This window comes from Anabrus simplex, chromosome 1 (genome assembly GCF_040414725.1).
Source record: "Anabrus simplex isolate iqAnaSimp1 chromosome 1, ASM4041472v1, whole genome shotgun sequence".
NCBI classification, from domain to species: Eukaryota; Metazoa; Arthropoda; class Insecta; order Orthoptera; family Tettigoniidae; genus Anabrus; species Anabrus simplex.
In genome coordinates, this window is record NC_090265.1 from 1,776,789,887 (window position 1) to 1,776,811,862 (window position 21,976).

The window sequence follows — 21,976 nt, forward strand, 5'->3', positions numbered from 1 at the left end:
AGAAGTAAGTCAACTGCAAACTGTTGAAATGTAGTTCCTTATATCAGCTGTACAGAAAACAAGGAAGGATCAGATACGAAGAGATCTGCAGGTCAGCGTGACCATGGAAGAAAGGCTGAGTGCTGCAAGGCTGAAGTGGCTAGGACACATTTAAACGAATGCAGGTGACTCGAACACCAAGGAAGTATTTTGAAAAGATCATTCTGGGACGATGACCAATTGGATGCCCTAGAAAAAGGTGGTCAGATCAGAGAAGAGAAGACTTAGAGATGAGAGGGATGCCCTAGAGAGAAAAGAAGCGTACCAAGACCATAATAAATGGAGGCAAATCGTTCTTAAACATCCTACTCGGCTCGCTGGAAGGAATTCATGATGATGATACAGTGTGTTCGCTTACAGGTGGGGCCGGGAGAAACCTCGCTTGCCTGGCACTAGTCACTTGTGGGCTTGAAACACGCCAGTCAAGATCGAAGCATCACTTGCTGGGCACTAGCTACGTTGTCGGGCGGGAATCAGTTCTTTGTATGCTTCCACTGTGTATATTACAGTGCTACCAAGACACATTAACTAATTAATTAATTAGTCTACACAGTAGTTGCCTTGTTATAGGCGATGTTGGAATTGATGTCCGTCTACTGCCACACAGTTCTGATATCGTTTAATAAAGTACGGTTCACACGGGTAAGTTCTTACTCGGTAATTTTCCCAATTTCTTGTTCGGTAATATTCCCAATTTCTGTTGTTATATTCTCCTCCAATTTTTTTTCTATGTTGTGCGAATTAAATCTGTGAATCTGTGAATGACCTTTAACTATCGAGTTGTGGAAGAAATTTATTCAGCATACCCAGAAAATTGAAGATTATTGCTGGGGAAGGATGAATTTCTTGATGAAATTCCTTGCATGGAGTTGTTTATAATACGTAAGTGTAGGCAGTTCTGATATATTCAAAGATAGCAATTCATCATTTAAATATAAGCTATTTTGTGAGTAGGAGAATTTCATAAAAACTGTAAATATGTAATGGAAATGTGATATACAAATATGCTCTTAAGAAACCAAATAACAATTGATGGCCCTTATGTAAAAATTATGATGGGTAATGTTTAATATAATTGCATTATAAATTTATTTACTGTACCTTTATAAGGAGTGTGTGTTGTATTACTGACAGGAGTACAGAATGTAGTGCTGTATCAATGCTGAATGTGGCAACACAGCATTTTATAGCCAGTCCGATCTTTGCTGTGTTAACTGAACAGTGCTCATTCTCTTTCATTATCAAATAAAATTTGATGTAAAATCAATGCATTGATCCTCCAACTTTCCATAATTGTTCTTTATAAGAACATTGGAGAACTTGCAGCAACACTTTAGTATGACTTCGTCTGAGTTTCTGGTATCGAGAAAATGTTTCTCCACTAAATTGAGAGCAGATTTTTATTAATAAATTTAAAAGTCTATAACTTCAGAAGCTTGTTAAGGACATTTGAAGCTACATAGTGTTAAAATTTGGTTACAATCATGTAGCAAGCTTTTATTTTATGCATTTTTAAAGTGGAGGTTAGTCCATAGAAAGTTGAAAAATAGGTTCTTTTCCTGACCCCATCAAAATATGTAATTTTGAATCTTGACAGTAAATACTCCTCTTTTCTAATCGTGCGCGTATATTGAGGTTTTCATTCCTTTCTTTTTAGTTTTTTTTGTAGTATTTAATGGTGTTTCATATTATTGTTTAGTTTTGTGGTAGTAATTATAAATAACTGCTCTAGATTTTGTGATTGAACAATGTTATATTCAAATTTTGCTACAAGAAAATCTTAAATGCTACAAAATTTATGTATAAATTCAAAATAGCTTAATGATTTTAAAAGCTATATTCCCTAGAACTGAATGATGAATGATTTTGTGTTGGGTAATCTGTACTAATTTTTGTTCCATTCTTCCTTTGTAGGATATTGACTGGGTCCAGACGGAGAAGCACGTGTTTGAAACAGCCTCCAATCATCCTTTCCTGGTGGGCCTACATTCATGTTTCCAGACACCTAGTAGATTGTTCTTTGTAATCGAATTTGTTCGTGGTGGAGACCTCATGTTTCACATGCAGCGGCAACGACGGTTGCCTGAAGAGCATGCCCGTTTCTATGCTGCTGAAATTAGTCTTGCATTGAACTTCCTTCACGATAAAGGCAAGTCTAAAATCAAGCAGGTGTTGTGCAAATGTTCATTACCTTTTGTCTATCTTGTAGAAATCTACACAGTACTACCCTGTATGGTGTGCCACAAATGTTGGGGCTGTACCTTAATTAAGCCCACGGCCACTTTCTCCCCACTCCTAACCCTTTCCTCTCTCTTTGTCGCCATAAGACCTGTCTGTGTTGGTGCGATGTAAAGCAACTTATAATGAAATGGCGTATGGCTTTTAGTGCCGGGAGTGTCCAAGGACATGTTCGGCTCGCCAGGTGCACGTCTTTCGATTTGACACCCGTAGGCGACTGGCACGTTGCGATAAGGATGAAATGATGATGAAGACAAGACATACACCCAGCCCCCATGCCAGCGAAATTGACCAACAATGGTTAAAATTTCCGACCATGCTGGAAATCGAACCTGGGACCCCTGTGACCAAAGGCCAGCATGCCATCCATTTAGCCATGGAGCCGGACAACTTACAATAACAAAATTGGACGTTGCCACCTAATTAGTACTCTATATAGAGTTGAATATATTTATTTATATTTAAAATGAATACATATGCAACACTAGTTTTGATCCTGGATCATCCTCAGCTGCTATATCACATCACTAACAAAGAAAATAGCACATTCGCTGTTGTTAAAAGTCAGTCTTCTCAAAGTTCTATCATGTATTCACAGTCTTAAAATCAAATGCCAAATTCGTAATTCATTTCTGTTGATTTGCTACATCAGTGTCTCCATAAATGAGGCATCAAAAGGCTGCTTGTGACTGAGCTTGATTGCTGTAGCCAGGATCCAGTATATTCAGGAGATAGTGGGTTTGAACCCCACTGACGGCAGCCCTGAAGATGGTTTTCCGTGGTTTCCCATTTTCACACTAGGCAAATGCTTGGGCCGCTTCCTTCCCACACCTAGCCCCTTCCTGTCCCATCGTCGCCATAAGAACTATCTGCGTCGGTGCGACGTCAAAACAAGAAAAAGGCTGCTTGTACCAGTCACGCTGCTTTGAAAGCCACTCTTCTCAAAGTTCTATCATAAATTCACAGTTTTAAAATCTAACGACAAGTGCGCAGTTCATTTCCGTTGATATTGTACATCAATGTCGTGATGAAAAGGGGCTTCAAAAAACAGTGAATGTGCTATTTTAATTGTTAACGATGAGATTTGGCACCTGAGATTATCCATGGATTGAAACTAGTCTTGCATATGTATACATTTTAAATATAAATAAATATATTCAACACTATATACAGTATTGATTAGGTGGGAACATCTAATTTTGTAATTGTAAACTATATGATATCAATTTGGAAAATCAAACTAATATCACAAGTAAGGCAACTTGTAAAAACAAGAAAAAAAAAGTCACACATTAGTCCTCTTAAAGAGTGTACAAGATTTAAATGCCATGGAACTCTACTGACAATAAAGATAGAAGGAAGCTGGTATGCTATGTAGCAAATTGTTATGCAGAAAGTTTTTGGAATATACTTGCAGTGACTCAGCAAGGAGTTGGTACAGATTATTTGAAATGATGCTATGTCACAGGTTTCTACTGAAACTGTCCAGTAGCATACTATGACATTTCAATCAATCAATCAATCAATCAATCAATCAATCAATCAATCAATCAATCAATCAATCAATCAATCAATCAATCAATCAATCAATCAATCAATCAATCAATCAATCAATCAATCAAATCAGTCAGTCAGTCAGTTGCATTTAGGTTAGATTGCCTATCAGTTGTTTAACTCCTATTTCTGCAGGGGACAACAAAAGCAAATGTTCTAAGCAAGAAAACATACATGAAGGCATTTTACGTCGTGCATCCGTGAGTACAGTGAAAACTAAATCTGCCATTTCTCAAGATGAGAGGAAAGTAGGTATTAAAAGGTGCGAAAACATGAGAGAACAAATACAAAAACGTTCTCTGCTGGGGCTTATAAAAGTGCACTGAACGATGTGAAAAACACCAAACAACACATGGACGTGAGCCAATAAAAATATCAAAGTATTATTGCTCATCACAATTTTTCTTAAACAGATGTTAGCAGAAGCCTTTTATTTCAGAGCAGTGAGTTATGAAACATTATTTTCTGGTCTCAATCTTAGACAATGAATTGGAGGTTATATTAGAAATAGATAGTGTGCAGAGGAAAGCAGCAAGATTTGTAACAGGGGATTTCAGGAGAAAGAGTAGTGTATCAGAAATGTTAAAGGAACTTGGGTGGGAAACTTTAAGTAAGAGAAGGGAGAAAACTAGACTTACAGGATTATATAGAGCCTATACAGGAGAAGAAGCATGGGGAGATATCCGTGAGAGGCTTCAGTTGGAAAATAATTATATCGGCAGGACTGACCACAAATATAAAATTAGAAGGAATTTTAGCAGAAGCGATTGGGGTAAATTTTCATTCATTGGGAAGGGTGTGAAGGAGTGGAACAGTTTACCAGGGGTAGTGTTTGATCCTTTTCCAAAATCTGTACAGATATTCAAGAAGAGAATAAACAGCAACAGAGAAAATAAATGAAGTGTTAGAGGGCATTCGACCGGTGCAGGTTATTGTAAAAAAAAAAAAAATGTGTGTGAATAAATTAATTCCATCCCCTGGTCTAAGGAGTTTGGACAGCCAAAGTAGGGGACTGCCTGTAGGGGTGAAGTACAGTGGGGACTTCGAGGGCCCTGGGACCGCTACGGTAGCTGTGAAGGCCCTTCAGGAACTCTGAAAAGTGGTGGCAAAAGGGGCTCTGGTTAAGATGCAGCAGGTCGTTATGCTACTTAGGATCCAGAACGGGTAAAAAAAACATAGTAAATAAATAAATGCAATGTAAATATTAATGTTATACCAGTTTTATAGTATCATTTGAAGCAATTCCACATACTGTATATCAGTTGACTATATTTTGTAAGTAGTACAGGAGATATTATAATTAGAATTTTGTAAACAATATAAATTTTTTAAGGATGAGCTGTGTGTTTAATAGAAAACATTGTTAGCATAAATTGTATAATATTGTATTATAGGAAAAATTTTCTTCTCTTGTTAATTTAATATTTAGTGCTTGACAATAATGTATTTTAGTGTACCATTTGCCACCGAGGTAGACACCTCATTTGCAAATAAAGAGATTTTGATTTTGATTTTGATTTGATTCGGCCATGTGCGACCGAAAGGAATCGGGCCATTGACTGCCATTTTGAAAAACTTCGACCAAGGACCAAATCGAACGGTCGAGTCAAAATTCGAAGGTGCGAGTTCAACATTCATGACCTCTGGGCGCTTAAAGATGCAGATGCCAGTCCACGCTCTGAAAGATTTTAATGTTGTCTTTGTTAGAAAGGAATTTCACTTTTTCTGTTTCCATACCTAGGCTATCACAAGACAAATATGCACCATGCTAGTCAATTTTACACAATTATATTCCTAATATAGGCTACCGTCGTCACCACCACCACCACCACCACCATCATCATCATCATCATCATCATCATCATCATCATCATCAACGTCCCACTCCAGTCGCCCGCGTGTGGTTTACAAGCCTCCTCCACTCCTTTCTGTCCTTCCACTTTTCCTGCTCCATTACTTCAGCCACATCCAATCCAGTTCCTGTAATGTCCTTCCATATCTGATCCATCCGTCTTCTTCTCAGTCTTCCAACCGGTCTCTTTCCCTTAACTTCACTTTCCAATTCCTTTCTTGCTACCCATTCTTTTTACATTTCCGAACCATCTCATTCTTGCTTTCTGTATCTTCTGTACTAAGAGTTCTATACTCAGCTCTTCTCTGTTTTTAATATTTTGAATTCTATTTCTTCTTGTCTTTTTAACCGATGTTCTTAGAAATTGAATTTCTACTGCTTGGATCTTACTGTCTTGTCTCTTGTTAGTTACCAGCGTTTCTATTCCGTATGTTACAGTTGGTATGAAATACTGTTTATATAATGTTAATTTTGTTCTCTTGGGTACTTTCTCATCCTGTGTCTCCTTTGTACTTCCTTTTCTCCCTTTCCCCAAATCACCACATCATCTGCAAATACCAAAGCATTCACTTCATCACTACTGATACTCTGTTTTACACGTTTCATGATTTCATCCATCAGTATAATAATGGCAACAGTGCACTTCCTTGCTTGAGACCCCTTTTTTGTACAAAATGTTTGAGTCACCACTCCCCACTTGTACACTGCTTTTACTCTCATGATACAACATTTTTATCTTGTTTAATTAATGATTTTGGTACATTCCTTTTCAGTAGGCATTCCCAACAGTTTTCTCTTAACTGCATCATAAGCTTTTTCCAAATCCAAAAATATGAATATGATTTCCTTGTTCTTTTCCAGATGTTCTTCCATTATCGTTCACACTGTAAATATCAAGTCTATTGTTGATCTATTTGGTCTAAAGCCATATTATTCTTCCTCTGTGTTTCTATTATATCCTTCAGTCTTTTGTCTATGACTTTCTCCATTATTGTTAGCCCGCGTGATAGTATGGTTTTACCTCTATAATTTTCACATCTCTTCCTGTTTTCTTTCTTGAACAGTGGTACAATGCTTCCTTGTTGCCAATCTTCAGGTATCCTTTCATCCTTCCATATGGCATTCCAATGCTTCACTGCCCCTTCAAGCCCACCATGTTATCGGGTTCTCTTCTTTTTCTCCACCTATTATTTCCATTTTCTTATCTCCTTCTTCCTCCGAGCAGTCATCCTCATTATAAAGTTTTTCAAAATACTTTGCCATCAGCTTCTGAAGACCCTTTTCGTCATGTACTATAGATCCATCTTCTCTCTCTAATGCCTTGATTTTTTCTTGATTTATTCTTTTCGATTTTATTACTCTTTATAACAGTTTCCAATTTCCTCGACTACCTTGCTCAATTTTGTTGGTAAACTCTCTCCAGCATTTCTCCGTTTGCTCCTCTGTACTTGTAGTTTCAATCTTTTGTGTTCCACATGTAACCTATCTATCTTAATCTCATCCCTCTGATACATTTTTTGTTTTTCCTTATCTATTTCTTTCTTTACCTTGTTCCTTTCTTTAATTTCTTTTTTTACTTTGTCTTTCCACCACTGTGTCTTCTTTCCCTTAACCTTTGCTTTTGTTTTCCCGCATACCTCAATTGCTGCTTCCGCAGATGTCTGTCCCACTCTTCTTCTCCACTTCTTATTTCTGCGTTAGGCAATTTCCTTTTTATACAATCGTGGAATGCCATTCTTGTATCCTCCTTCTCCAATTTTGAAATCCTGATCTTTGGTTTCTTCTTCAATACAATTTTAGGAATTTTTACTTGTTTTCATTCCACAATTAGTAATCTGTGATCACCTTCCATACTTTCACTGGTTTTTATCTTCATATTCATGACGTATCTTCCCCATTCTTGGTCTGTTATTATATAATCGATGCGTGTTCCTAACTGTCCATCCCAACTATATCGGCTGATAGGTTACAGTATCACAAGAAAAAACTTCACTGTACCACTCAACACAAAATAAATTTCTAACTTCTGAATTGAATGTGAAATACAAGCACAAATAGACTCGCTGTGTTATTCAGTAATCTTGCTGCTAATCGGCAAGCAAAATTGAACATTCCTGAGGCTACCAGCTTGTTCCCTGAACATGCAACTTATCCTGTGAAGTTCAAGAATTTAAGGCCTTTTTCCATTATCACACAACTGTTGCGGTGGATCTTATCCAAGTTAAAATATAAATAATGCACAATACTAAGTTCTGTTTACAGTATTTACATTACATGGGGCTAGTTTTAACCCCTCTCGGGGTCATCATCAGCCGTTTTAAAACATACACAAAATATATGGCAAAATCCTAAAACATGTTTTCTAGCAGTAAGAGTCTTAGGAAAAATATAGTTTTACAATATGAAGTGTGGTTGAAATGTTGCAAATGAAAATGAAATATTATGTGTGATGTAGGTGAGTAATTCTTAATACAAGTACATTATACATGCTAAGAATTCTGGAACAAAAGTACAAATAAGGTGCTCTGTGTTGTTAAAATTTATAGACTCATGGAATTCAGTAGGTCTTGGAGATACATAACGGTTGTGGACCGAGTGCTATGGCAATAAGAATGAACACAAAGTAAATTGACACATATATAAAAATATACAGGTATGTACAATGTCTGAGTAACAAAATGTATAGTTGATACTCTCGGAAGAAGAGTCTACTAAACACTGTATCAGCGTAAGCGGATAATTTGGCAGTTGGTGTATTGAGTAACCAAGCCATGTTGATGGGCTGCATAGTTGATTGTTGTGCAGAATGTGAAGTTTTTGAATTCTTGTTGAGAATTGGAAATCACGTTTATATCACAAGGGATGACAAATAACATTTTCAGGGCTAGGAAAAATGTGATTGTACTAAGCGGTAATAGTGAAAATTTGTGACGTGTTAAGTGAGGTATTTTTATATAGATTTAATACGATGAGAATCAGGGTTTCTAATTAACGGCATGCTAAGTGGGAAAACTTGTTTGTGAGGAACACACTAATGAGGTTTCACTGTTCACCTAGCTTTTTCTTAAATATTTTCAACAAACTTGGAAATTTATCAAGCATTTCTCTTGATAATTTAATCCCTTACTCCTCTCATCCTATAAATGAATATTTGCCCCAATCTGTCCTCCTGAATTCCAACTTATTCTTCATACTATGATCTTTCCCACTTTTGAAAGCTCCACTCAAGCGTATTCTTCTACTTATGTCATTCCACGTCAATTCTCCACTGACAGGTTGAAAAATACCACATAGTTGAACATCTCGTGTCCTTACTCCCAAGTCTTCCCAGCCCAAAGTTTGCAATATTTTCGTAACGCTATTCCTCTGTCAGAAATCACTTAGAATAAATCATGCTGCTTTCTTTTGAATTTTTTCCACTTCTCGTACCAGGTAGTCCCAGTGAAGGTCCCATACACTGGAGCCATACTCTAACTGCGGTCTTACCACAGACTTATACACTCTCTCCTTTACATCCTTACTACAACCCCTAAATACTCTCATAACCATGTGAAGAGATCTGTAGCCTTTCTTAACTACTTCATTAATATGATTACCCCAATGAAGATCATTCCTTATATTAACACATAGATACTTACATTGTTCCACATGAGGTACTGTCACCCCATCAATGCAATAATTAAAACTGAGAGGACTTTCCTCTTGGTGAAACTTACAACTTGACTTTTCATCCCATTTATATTCATGCCATTGTCTGCTGTCCATCTTACTACAATGTTTAAGTCCCCCTGCAATGGTTCACAATGCTGCAACGCATTTACTACTCTACACAGTATAACATCATCTGCAAATAGCCTTATCTGTGATTCCACTTTACTCATATCATTTATATATATATAAGACAACATAAATTCCCCCTTCTTAATTATTACAAGATCAGTTAAGGCTTCATCTACTCGAATTCTCAGAGAAACGTAGCCACCCATTCAACCACTCTTTTGTCTTGTGTAATGGTAGCTTGTCAAGAAGTTAGTAAAATAACCACCTAATCGATACTTTATTATTGCCTCTGGCAAAAATTGAATATAAATTAGCACTTACAGTACATGTTTCGACCACTTAGTGGTCCTCTTCAGCTGTATAAAGAAAGAATTGAGAAGAAAAAACATTAGGACAATAAGCACAAAACAAATAATAAAAGTTCTTTGGAGACTCCTTTGTTAAAAAATGGAGGTCATCAGAATAGGACATCTTGCCTCTCGTTCTTGTTTGGAAAATGTGTTTATTCTGCGCTGTCTAGAGGGTTTGTCTTTGAGCGCGACCTGGTGAAGTAATGATGTAATACAGTCTGACTTCACCAGGTCGCGTTCAAAGACAAACCCTCTAGATAGCGCAGAATAAACATCTTTTCCAAACAAGAACGAGAGGCAAGATGTCCTGTTCTGATGACCTCCATTTTTTAACAAAGGAGTCTCCAAAGAACTTTTATTATTTGTGCTTATTGTCTTAATGCTTTTTCTTCTCAATTCTTTCTTTATACAGCTGAAGAGGACCACTAAGTGGTCGAAACATGTCCTGTAAGTGCTAATTTATATTCAATTTTGCCTGAGGCAATAATAAAGTATTGATTAGGTGGTTATTTTACTAACTTCTTGATTATATTCATCGATACGGTCATGAAATGGACGACTTGTAATGGTAGCTTGTGACGAAGAGATGTGAGCAGATGCTCCGCACAGCCAAGATGCAGTTCCTCAGATAGTTACTTGGAATCTCGTGACACGACCATGTGAGGAATGAAACTGTGCAGAACACCCCTGGAGGTGCCCCAGTATTGGGGAAGGTGAGAGAATTGAGGCTGAGGTGGTTTGAGTAAGTTGACACAGATTACTTTGTAAGGAGGGCATTCTTCCTACATGTGCAGCAGCTTGAAGAAAGGCCTAGGATGTATTGAATATACTGACTGGATAGCAACTTATTGGATAGCAACCAGTTTTTAGCTGTCCTCATTGAAATTATGATTTTTTTGTTTTTTGTTGTTGCAGTTTTCAAATGTGTATTAAACTATCATAAACCAACTACGCTCCATGTGGGTAATAGCTAGAACGTCATCAAATTTGACATCATGATCCAAAAGTATGGCATGCTCAACAGTTGCTAATCTGTCTGATTGGGGCAGATATTCTTTTCATCCTCATTGATACCAGTCCCTGTGAATCTACAAGTTTGCCCAGAATAAACATTACTGCAAGAACATCCAATTTTTTACGTCTCAAATGTAATACTGGGGGAATTCTTTCTGTATGTATGCCTTAGTGGGTCAAAATCCAGTATTTATGGTCTATGAAGCACTAAATCAAAATACTTTATATACTGTTGTGATATCATTTGAGAGGAGAGAAATTCAGTGCAATGGTGAGATCACTAATTGGGTTTGAAGATCTGTATTTTTAATGAGTGATATCAATTTACAGGTATTATCTATCGAGACCTGAAACTGGACAACGTTTTGCTGGATCATGAAGGCCACATCAAGCTGACTGACTATGGTATGTGCAAAGAAGGCATCAGGCCGGGTGACACTACCTCCACGTTTTGTGGTACACCCAACTACATTGCACCTGAAATTCTTCGAGGGGAAGACTATGGTTTCAGGTGAGATCATTTTGTTTTCATTTAATTTCTCTGCTTTACTTTTATCCTCTCTCACTTCCCCTGTTTCTTATTTGTGAAAAATTGTTTTGGGTTTTGCATATAAATTCCTATAAATACAATATTCTTCCTACATGTGCAGCAGCTTGAAGAAAGGCCTAGGACATAGGAAGAAAAACAAGATGTAGGCATTGCTTCCACTTACTTGTGCCAGGCTCCTCACTTTCATCTATCCTGTCCGACCTCTCTTGGTCAACTCTTGTTCTTTTCCGACCCCGACGCTATTAGGTTTGCGAGGGCTAGGGAGTCTTTCATTTTCACGCCCTTCGTGGCCCTTATCTTCCTTTTACCGATATCTTCATTTTTCGAAGTGTCGGACCTCTTCCTGTCTTTTTTCCTCGGTGTAGTGTTATATAGAAGATATTTACCTATTTGTACTTCCTCTAATAGCAATAATCACCACCACCACCACTACCACCCTCTAATAAACGTTCCCCAACCTTTTTTCTATTTATCATCTCCCATTCATCTATCAATTACTACGGCAAGTTGTTTCGAGTTGAACCTCACATTGCAATTTTCTTTTATTATTTCTTCCTATTTTTAATATATTTTTATTTGACTTTATTCTTTTTAATGTTTTAAATTATTTTCAAACTTATATATCTACTTTGAATTTGACGAAATTTAAATCCTACACTGTTTTCCTAAGACTTCAATTACGTCACCTTTTACTCTTCGGCCTGAGAAACAAATGCCTACAAGACCTGCCTAGTTCTGTTTACTCTCTTGACTGCAATCATTGTGTTTTGGACATTAACTGAATTGCTACGATTTGAATCAATGTTAATTTTTTGCCTGTGTTCAATGTGTTAGTTGTTTTAAGATCTTTATATCTTGCCCTACTTTACTATTTGGCTGATGATGACACTTGTAATGTGTCGAAACCGGTCCCAATAAACAAGTTGTGACTTCTTTTTTGTTCAACTTACAACGGAGTATTGAAAGGTGGATCCTTCTAATATTGTACATCTTCTTATATTAATAATAGTCGTTGTCATCGTTGATTCAGTTCCATCCTGGTCGATGTGTTAATGGCAGCTTTCCATTTTCTTCTCTCCAACCGCCATTGCTGCTCCTTGACTGTGTTCTTATCCATATTCCTTCTTATTATGCTGTTCTTGATTGAGATCTATTAACCTAATCTGGGTCTACATCTTGTTTTTCTTTCTCCAGTCTTTGCGTTTCCATTATCTGCTTTGGTATCCTTCCTCTTCCATCCTCTTAGCATGACCAAACTATCTCAGTTTATTTCTCTTAATTCTGTCTGAAAGCTTTTGTACTCTGATTTTCTTCCTCCTGGGCTGAGTAGCTCAGACAGTTGACAGTAAATTGAAAATGTTAAGGATCCACCTTTTCAATACAATGACAATTTATTGATGTGAGTCAGGTCGCATATCGTTTATAAAGATTGGTACTAGTTTTGATGCTCATTACGTGTCATCATCAGCCAGTGAATCAGTTGAGCAAATCACAACTAATAAAAAAAAAAAAAAAATGCAAGACAAGCACCTACAGTACAATGACAAGTGTTAAATTGTAACAAGTTAAAATTGTGGTACAAGATGATGAGAGTATGGTGCGTCTGACCATAGAGTAAAATTCTATAAAATCTGAGATGGTAACTCAGTTGTTAAGTCTAGATACACAAGAAAATAGTCCAGCTTGAGACATACATATCATAAAATGTATCTTTAGTCTTGTTAAAAAGAAACTGCAAAACATGTGTTGTCCTTGGGACGAATAAAACTTGTTCTCGTAGTCTGTGGTATTCAACAGGCATAACTCGGATGGTTCTGAAGCAAACAGTGTGGTCGTGTTTGACCCAATGTTATGTTTCCCAGTTCGATATGGAACCGTGGAGACCTTGAGCAGTGTGTTGGCGCAGTTGTTGAAAGGAGTGGAGCTGGGCTACTGAAGAGTGCAGTGGCAGAGGCCGAGTGGCCTGGATGTTATCTGCTGTCTTCTTATCAGTGTCCAGGCTGTTATATATTAAGAGAGTTATTTCACACACACAAACAAAATTTTATTAAAGGAAAAATGCAATGATACAGTATTGCAAAATATGTACCACTTGCACATTAAACTCAAAGTCCAGCTCCTGCTGAAGAAACGTCTTTTCATAGAACGGACGGACGTTTTTGTCACATAAACAGATCACTACAACATTTGAGATATACAGTATACAATATTTACACTTTACCAGTACACAAACTGAACGAAGACTCACTGAGGGAGAAATGTTGCATAACAACTGACTTGCAAAGTTGAAGTGCTCATTCAAGAGCCGAACATTTGAGAATGTAAAGTTTGGAGAGATATCGGCGAGGTAGAGGTAGAAACCTCACGAGCTAGCTTCTGTCCACCTGTTCAATAAGTTGCTTATACAGAGCATCCTCCGCACTTTTGAAGTAAGGTGTAGCTAGCCCTTGGACGACTGACTGCTTTCTCTCCCGGTCCACTCGCTTATATATGGTCTCGAGCAGTGATGTGGAGTGTCAGCTGGTTGCCTGACCAGCTCTGCCGGTGAGAACGGGATACAAGCTGCGCCGCACGGGATTCCAATACCGGCACCACAACACAGGCCTCGACTTCATATGTCAGTATGGGGCATTAATATATCTTATACATCACCTATTTACACTTCCTTGTTCCAGGTCAAGTTCGCCGCACTCTGGTAAAATTAATTTCCCTATTTTATTCTTTTACTGATCCCCATATCAAATCCTGTATCAGTTCACTTCCTAATTACATGAAGCTGTCCACAATTTTGAAGTCTTGTCCCTCTTTCCGTTCTCTTTCGCCTGTAGTCAACACCTTTGTCGAAATTCTCTCCAAGCTTATTTTCATACTGTATTGACAGTGAAGTCCGTAAGAGTGAGAATTCATAACTGCAAAAATTTTGCTTGTTATAGTTGATTTTTTTCATAAAAGTCTGTTAAAAACATTGTGCACATTAAAATCAGTACGCAATGGCAGTCAGTTTGTCAAAATTTGCATTTTAACGTATTTTCATCCTACAGTTTACACGTTTGTTATTTCCTAAATTCTGAGACAATGTGAAAGCATATGTTCAATTTCATTCTGAAAAACTGGAGTGGTATCACACGGCAAATGTTTCAGTTTCCTAATTCAAACAGCATCACCTAATCTAACTTAACCTCATATGAATCATGAAAATATATTTCACGCCGAAGTAGTGTAATGATAACCTTTTTGCTATAAATTTACGTGGAAATACCCTTCCCGGAATTTAATCAGACGCGAGAAGTACAGTGAAACATCGTTACTGTGTTACTCATTAAGATGATTTCCCGCTTAGCACTTCGGAAATTCGAAGTCCCGATTCACATTGTATTAAATCTGTATAGAAATATGTCATCATGTCACAAAGTTTTTGCTATTGCCGCTTAATATGATCTCATTTTTCCTAGCCCTGAAAATGTTCTTTGTCATCCATTCTGAAAGGAACATGATTTTCAACGCAGATTAGAGCCCTTGCCACAGGAGGCAGGTAGGGAAAAGTTGCGTGAAAACTGGAAATGGCCTTGAATTCATGAACTTTACAGGGTAAATAACATCTTCGGGAAGCAAGCCGTTAGCCTCAGGAAAGTTAAATTTTGCTTTCTGTTTTTCATTGATATATGGGCTAGAGCAATTTTGTTACTTTCATTGATCTGTCTCAGCTTTATCCTTGGCTTTGACAAAATGAAAGTGACTGAGGTATGAGTGATGCTAGTAATGCCATTCCTTCTGCAGCCAGTCCCTGCTATGAATGGTGTGAAAATATTGCTCATAGGGTCAGTTGGTGCATGCATTTCAGTGGGCTTGGCAGACTGATATGTAATAGCAACTTCTGGATTGGTGAGGAAAGCAACGGGAAACTACCTCACTCCTCATTTCCCTAGTACGCCTCTTCAGTGATGCCTAGGCCATCTATGACAGCTGATGGCGGAACTGTTGAGGATCCAACCAGCCTACGGGCTGAGGACTAAACATACACATTGCTGAATAACCCAGAAAGCCTCTTCGTGGTTGTGTTTCGCATTCCATTCAGAATTTAGAAATGTTTTCTTTGTTTAGTAATGCAGTGTAGCGAATATTTGTCGTGTGATAGCCTATGTACTGATTAGGAATATAATCGTGTGAAGTTGATTAGCATGATATGGATGCTAAAAAGGTCATGAAATCACTGACTAATGAAGACGAAATTAAAATCCAGTAAGTGGACAGGCATCCGCATCTTTCGGTGGTTGCGAGTATGTTGAAAGTTGCACCTTTGAGTTTCAGTTGGAGTCGATTGTAGTGTTGTCGCGCTGAAGTAGATGGTCAAAGTCATTCTCTGCCACATGGCTGGTTTTAAGCTCCAAATAATTCATTGTCGTAGAGTGTGACCAAAAAAAAAAAAAAAAGTTAAATAACCTACTGTTTCAAAATTGAGGCGCCAATCTCGTAATCTTGAAAGGGACTAGTGTCTCAGCAAACACAATAAGAATAATGGGAAGCATGGGGCACATTAACACAAGTTAAAAGAAAGGGATGCTTATCTGTGATAATGCTAGGGAAATCAGCTGAGTAGTAACTATATCAAATTAATAAATATTTACTGAGGGAAGAACATTTTAATTAAATCAAATCAAATGAAATCAGAAACAACAAACTGCCCTCAGTTTTGCGTAAATCAGGTAAATAGAAGATACTTCATGATGACAAAGAAGAAATCCTTACTTCAATGAACTAGTTTGAAAATCTTACTTTGCTTACACAGTAGTTTTCTACTGGACCTACTGTTTAGATTTGCGATCGTATTTTTCACTGGTTCGAACTCTTGAATTGGTGTATGTTGCAGTACTATGGTTTTGTAGCCACGTCTTCATGTATTTCTGAGACTGAAATTGGTGAAGTGGTGATGCATTTGAATGTATGAATATAAGGCTGGAGACGTATCAAGACACTACTGATCTGCATTTAGTCGCCCATGTGGCAGATTCCCTATCTGTTTTTTTCCTAGCCTTTTCTTAAATGATTGCAAAGAATTTGGAAATTTATTGAACATCTCCCTTGGTAAATTATTCCAATCCCTAACTCCCCTTCCTTCTTCTTCTTCCATTCCCTTTTCCAGATTTTCTCTGGGTAGGGTAGTGTACCAAAGCTCTCCAACATTCCTCTTCTAGTAGTTTATTGCTATCGACCCCTCTATTTGCAATACAGTCCACAACAGAGCTCCTCCATCTCATTCTAGGCCGTCCCCTAGGCCTCTTTCCAGTCTCTGTATCCATGAATGTTCTCCTTGGTATTCTCTCTCCTGGCATTCTCATCATATGTTCAAAACATTTTAGCTTTGCTATACCAATCTCTTCTTGAAGTTTAGACACTTCCATGCTTCTTATTTCCTCATTTCATATTCTATCTCATCTTGTCTTTCCCTGTATGCTCCTCAAGAACCTCATTTCAGCTGCTTGTATCTTACTTTGGTTCCGCTTAGTCAATGTCCAGTTTAGGTTTATAATAGGACGAGTATAAAACCTTCTTGAACTTCATTGGCACATCTTTGTTCCATAGAATGTCTTTCACACACTGGTAGAAACTTGCAGACTGCTGTATTCTTAAATCAATTTCTCCATCCAAATTTCCATCTTGTGACATCACCCTTCCTAAATATTAAAAATTTTTCACTACGTCAAGAGGTTCATTTCCTATTTTTATCACTCCCCTGGATTTTCTGTTGCCTCTCGTCATGATCAAAATCTTACTTTTTGTAGTACTAATCTTCATTTCAAAATTTCTTATCTCCTCATTCCATAAATCAACTTGTGTCTGTACTTCCTCTTCATTATCTCCCCAAACTACAATATCATCAGCAAAGAGCATAGATTTTACTTCTATAAATTAATATTTGCCCCGATTTGTCCTCTTGAATTTCAACTTTATCTTCATTACAATGGAACCTTACATGAGCAATGAACAGTGGTGATCTTTAATAACTGATGATATCTGATATGTTATTCATCAAGCTGAACCTCTGATGTTCACGACTAAGAGCATAGTTGAAGAGGGAAAACTCATGGACAGAGTGGAGAAATTACAATAAAAGAATCCAAAGTAGAAGGTATATGCAAGAATTCAGAGGGCGTACGCTAATGTGTGGAGTTAAGCAGAGTGCGTACAGCATATACCCACATGTACCCTCCCCTACCTACCTGAATATAGGTACTCGCTCAGTATGTCCACTAAATCTTGTACTTTCTTCCCGTTTGATCCGTTCAACACATTGTCATCTGCAAATATTACTTGTCCCCATATTGTGTTTCCTTTACCTCCTTCACTATTACATCCATTACCACTATGAACAACTAGTTTAAATACTCATTCTTCATACAGATTGATGAGGAAGTATTAAAGTGGTTTTTGACACAAACAATATATTAATTAAAAACTCACTAAATATGAATCTACACCCTGTGGGTGAGGTACTCAGACAAAGAATACACCCATAGTATCCCCTGCCTGTTGTAAGAGGCGACCAGAAGGGGCGACCAAGGGATGATGACATTAGAACTATGAGGCTACTTGTGATTAGTACCATCGTGTGTATTCCACCAAAGCAGGGTAGCGGCCATGTGCCCTAACGCTGAGCTGGCATATGTCGGTTCCCCTGTGTTCAGAATGGATCTGTGCAACCTATGAGTAGTACCACTTGATAACAAACACCATGGGTCTACGCTGTCTGTGAGAAACACTGCGGGTTGACTGGCGCCCATGGTAAGTACCACTACATGTGAAAACCATGGGTCTACGTTACCTGAGAGTAGTTTAATTATGTGAAGAGCGCCATGAGTTTGTGTTGCCTGTAGTTGTTACCATAATGTGTCGTACCTTTTCCGAGGTACCATATCTGCTTTATGCATATAGGCTATTGTTGCGATGGGCTCACCACACCAAAAGGCATTTTATACCTACTGCCAGGTTCAAACTTAGTCCGCTCCTAACATGGAGACAGACGCCTTTTGTAGCCACTCCTCTGGAATTACATGATCAACCCATCTTTTTGCAACCCATTCATGTGACCTTGTGCCAGAAACTTTTCCTTGGACAATTAATTTTTCCAGGTTGTCATCCTCTCTTCTCATAATGTGACCAAAGAATTGCAGAATTCTCTAGTATACAACATGGCATAGACTTTCTTCTATTCCAATTTTTCGGATGACAGAATAATTTGTTCGCCTGGCTGTCCACGGTATTCGCAACATCCTTCTTCAACACCACATTTCAAAGGCTTATATGGTCCAAGTTTTGCATCCTTACAGGAAAATCGAGAACACAAGCGAGTGGACTAATCTTTTCTTTGTATTCATAGATATTGCTCTATCTTGCCAGATCATCTTTAATTTTGCCATAGCTGTACGTCCTAGAATGATGCGATGTGTGATTTTTTTTTTTTTTTTCTTCGCAGTTACCTGTATCCTCAATTATTGAACCAAGATAAGAAAACTGACAGACTCTTGGAGATTGTTGAGGTGCTGTGGCAGCTGAATCTCTGCACCTTTGTTGACAATCATTAGTTTTGTCTTGTTCCAATTAATTTCCATGCCAAGATTGTGAATTTCCTGTTGTACACAATCCATTATCTCGACAGAGTATTTTTATAGGTTCTCAAAATGTTTGAAAAATTATAACTCTTAAACTTTATTCAATATTTCAAAGGTTGTTCTTAATAGTGTGTATATTAACACGAGTAAGCCACAAGATACTTTGCAGACCAATTCATAAAATAAATGTAGGACTAGGATTTCATTAACTGATTTTCACTAATCGTCTTTTGTTAGGTACTGTTAGGTACTGTAGACTGTTATCTCTTTACAAGAAAAATACACAGGGGCTGATGACCTAGATGTTAGGCCCCTTAAAACAACAATCATCATCATCAGAAAAATACAATGAACAATTAATGACCACAATTTTTGTACTTTTTAAAGGAAAACATGTTTCTTTCATTGAAGTTTGCTTACTCACAAGTTCATTGGGCTGATGACCAAAATTATTGTAGACTTTGAAATGAAATAACAAGAACAAAATAAGGTTTCTTGGTCATGAGTCCTCATATAATGTGACTTACCAAACACACTCCATAAGGTGAAAGGGTAGATATTGCTACCGTATGTCTCAGAGTGCCTGCCAAGGACAAAGAAAGATCTTTTACACTCTTTGTATTCTTTGCAGTGTGGACTGGTGGGCCCTTGGAGTTCTCCTCTATGAAATGCTCGCTGGACGCAGTCCGTTTGATATTGCTGGTGCCTCTGAGAACCCGGACCAGAATACAGAAGACTACCTCTTCCAAGGTATCCTTGTTTTTAATGATTGTGGCTTCTGGATAGAACTGCGTCTTGTATACCTAATACAGTATTGTATTACCACTTATGACATTTTTCACTCCGTCGGGATGATTACATAGTAACATTTCTCTGCAAATTTTGTACACCAAAGTTAAGAAGGGGGAGAGGAGAACATTTTCAAAAGATAAGCTTGATAGTTTAATATGGGCAGGGGGAGAAAAAGAAAGAACAGGCTGGAATAAAAATGAAAATTCTGATGAGCAGTGGACAAATGACCTCTTCAGATACTTCTGGATAATCTCAGTTCTCCCAGTTACATTCCTTTTTGGCCCAAACTCTTCTATATCTGCTTCCCAGCTTCATTATAGGAAGCCAGACTGATTGACCTTGACCGATAATACAGATGTTGATTCCCATAGGGAATTTAAAATATTTGTCCTGAATGAGTAAATTTATAATACCAATATAATGTTCCGTTATTGGACATTATAAATTTTCCAGCTAACTCATTCTTGGTTGCCTGTGTTTCACCCTCGTGTGCTAAGTTAGGCTCATCAGTTGGGACTTAGCACACCACCCAAGACATCAAGTAGCGTATGCAGTGGCCTCCACGGTATGCACTAGCCTTGCGTCTTGGGTGGTGTGCTAAGTCCCAACTGATGAGCCTAACTTAGCACACGAGGGCGAAACGCAGGCAACCAAGAATGAGTTAGCTGGAAAATTTATAATGTCCAATAACGGACCAGTATACAGTAGAAGTCCGTTATAGCGAGAATTCATAACAGCGAAAAATTTACTCGCTAGAACGGATTGTCATTACATCCGATTTTGTATAAAAGTCAGAAAACCCTTTATGCACATTAAAATCAGTATGAAACAGCAATCATTTTGTTCAAAACTTGTGTTTCCGCAGATGATATCCACACTACGGCTTACTTGTTTGTTATTTTTCGTAATCAGATACTACATGAAAGTGTATGTTTAATTTCATTGTGAAAAAAATATAGTCCCGTATTTCTCCGAATCCAAGATGAACCCTACTTTTCCCTTCAAAAAATTTAAATCAGGCTCAAAAAGAAGTTTGTAAAATCATATGAATGCCTTGTTGTACAGTAGGCCTACGCATTTTAGACTATTTTTAGACGCCAAACATTGACTTTCGTCACGCCGTATTTCTTCTTCTTTTCTTTTCTTTTTTTTGCGGCTGCACAATTCTTCTTTATTTTCGCGGGTTTAAGGACCATTAACTTAACATTGGCATCATAATACCGAAGAGAACTCATTGAACATTTTCCGGCAATACCTGTTCCATGCTCCTCTACAATACAACGATCCATCAGGAAATTATTCTTGCTGTGTATATAACTGTTACTTTTACGCAGCGTCAGATATAACCGGCTGCCGCTACACGCACGTCTCGCTAGTCGGGTTTGGCCAAATTCAGCGGCTAGCGATGTATAGGCCTAATCGCGAACGTTGAAAGTCAACGAACGAGTTTATTGCGCCACGGTATGGCCATTCCGCGCTTGCGTTTTTCGTGCACATACCTCACAATTTCATCTTCAACTTCTTTAAAGTGACCTTGTTGCGGACCACTGAATGCATTTTTTGTACAGTACCGGTACATATTTTTTTAGCTCTTTGTCTTCACGCTAATGCCAAATATTGGCCTTTTAGGCCTATGCCGTATTTTCTTGCGGCTGCACAATTAGTTTACATTTTTGAGTGTTTAATAAACATTAACTTGAAATTGGCATCATAATATCGACTAGAACCTGTTGAAAATTTGCCGACAATACCTTTTCCACGTGTCTTTACAATACGACTATCCATCACGAAAATATTCCTGCTGTCTATAAACCTTAATTTTACTAAGAGTCAAGTACAATAGGCGCGTTATGACTCTGCCACTGAGTAGCCATGGCTTTTCTATGAATTCGAAGGGTCGCATGTTTTGATGCCATTCTGCAGATTTGAGAAGCACACAGGCACTGCACAACCGGTTGTCGCGGCTAGCGATGTGTAGTAAAGAGGCGGTTCTTTATTGTCAACGAGTTCTGTGCGCGTGTGAAAAGATGCAGCGTGGTTACCGCGGTAGTTGCCAGTTGTATCAATTAACTTACTGTTAGGCCGCGAATGCAACATCCCGTAAGTTTTCGCATGAGATTCTGAGAAAAAAAGTCTTGGATTCGGAAAAGTACGGTATCACTCCAGAGATTTCTGTGGCAAACATCTCAGCTTTCTTCTT

General features: G+C 37.9%; 1 protein-coding gene across 2 annotated transcripts in view; it reads left to right on the forward strand.

Moving 5' to 3' along the window:
• aPKC (protein kinase C iota type) overlaps window positions 1-21,976 on the forward strand; it is a 551,572-nt gene that overhangs the window by 242,079 nt on the left and 287,517 nt on the right. For both annotated transcript variants that reach the window (XM_067138622.2, XM_068225692.1), the window contains exons 8-10: window positions 1,954-2,188; window positions 11,158-11,338; window positions 19,616-19,734. In XM_067138622.2, the coding sequence (XP_066994723.2) occupies window positions 1,954-2,188; window positions 11,158-11,338; window positions 19,616-19,734 (535 nt within the window). The remainder of the gene's footprint in view (window positions 1-1,953; window positions 2,189-11,157; window positions 11,339-19,615; window positions 19,735-21,976) is intronic.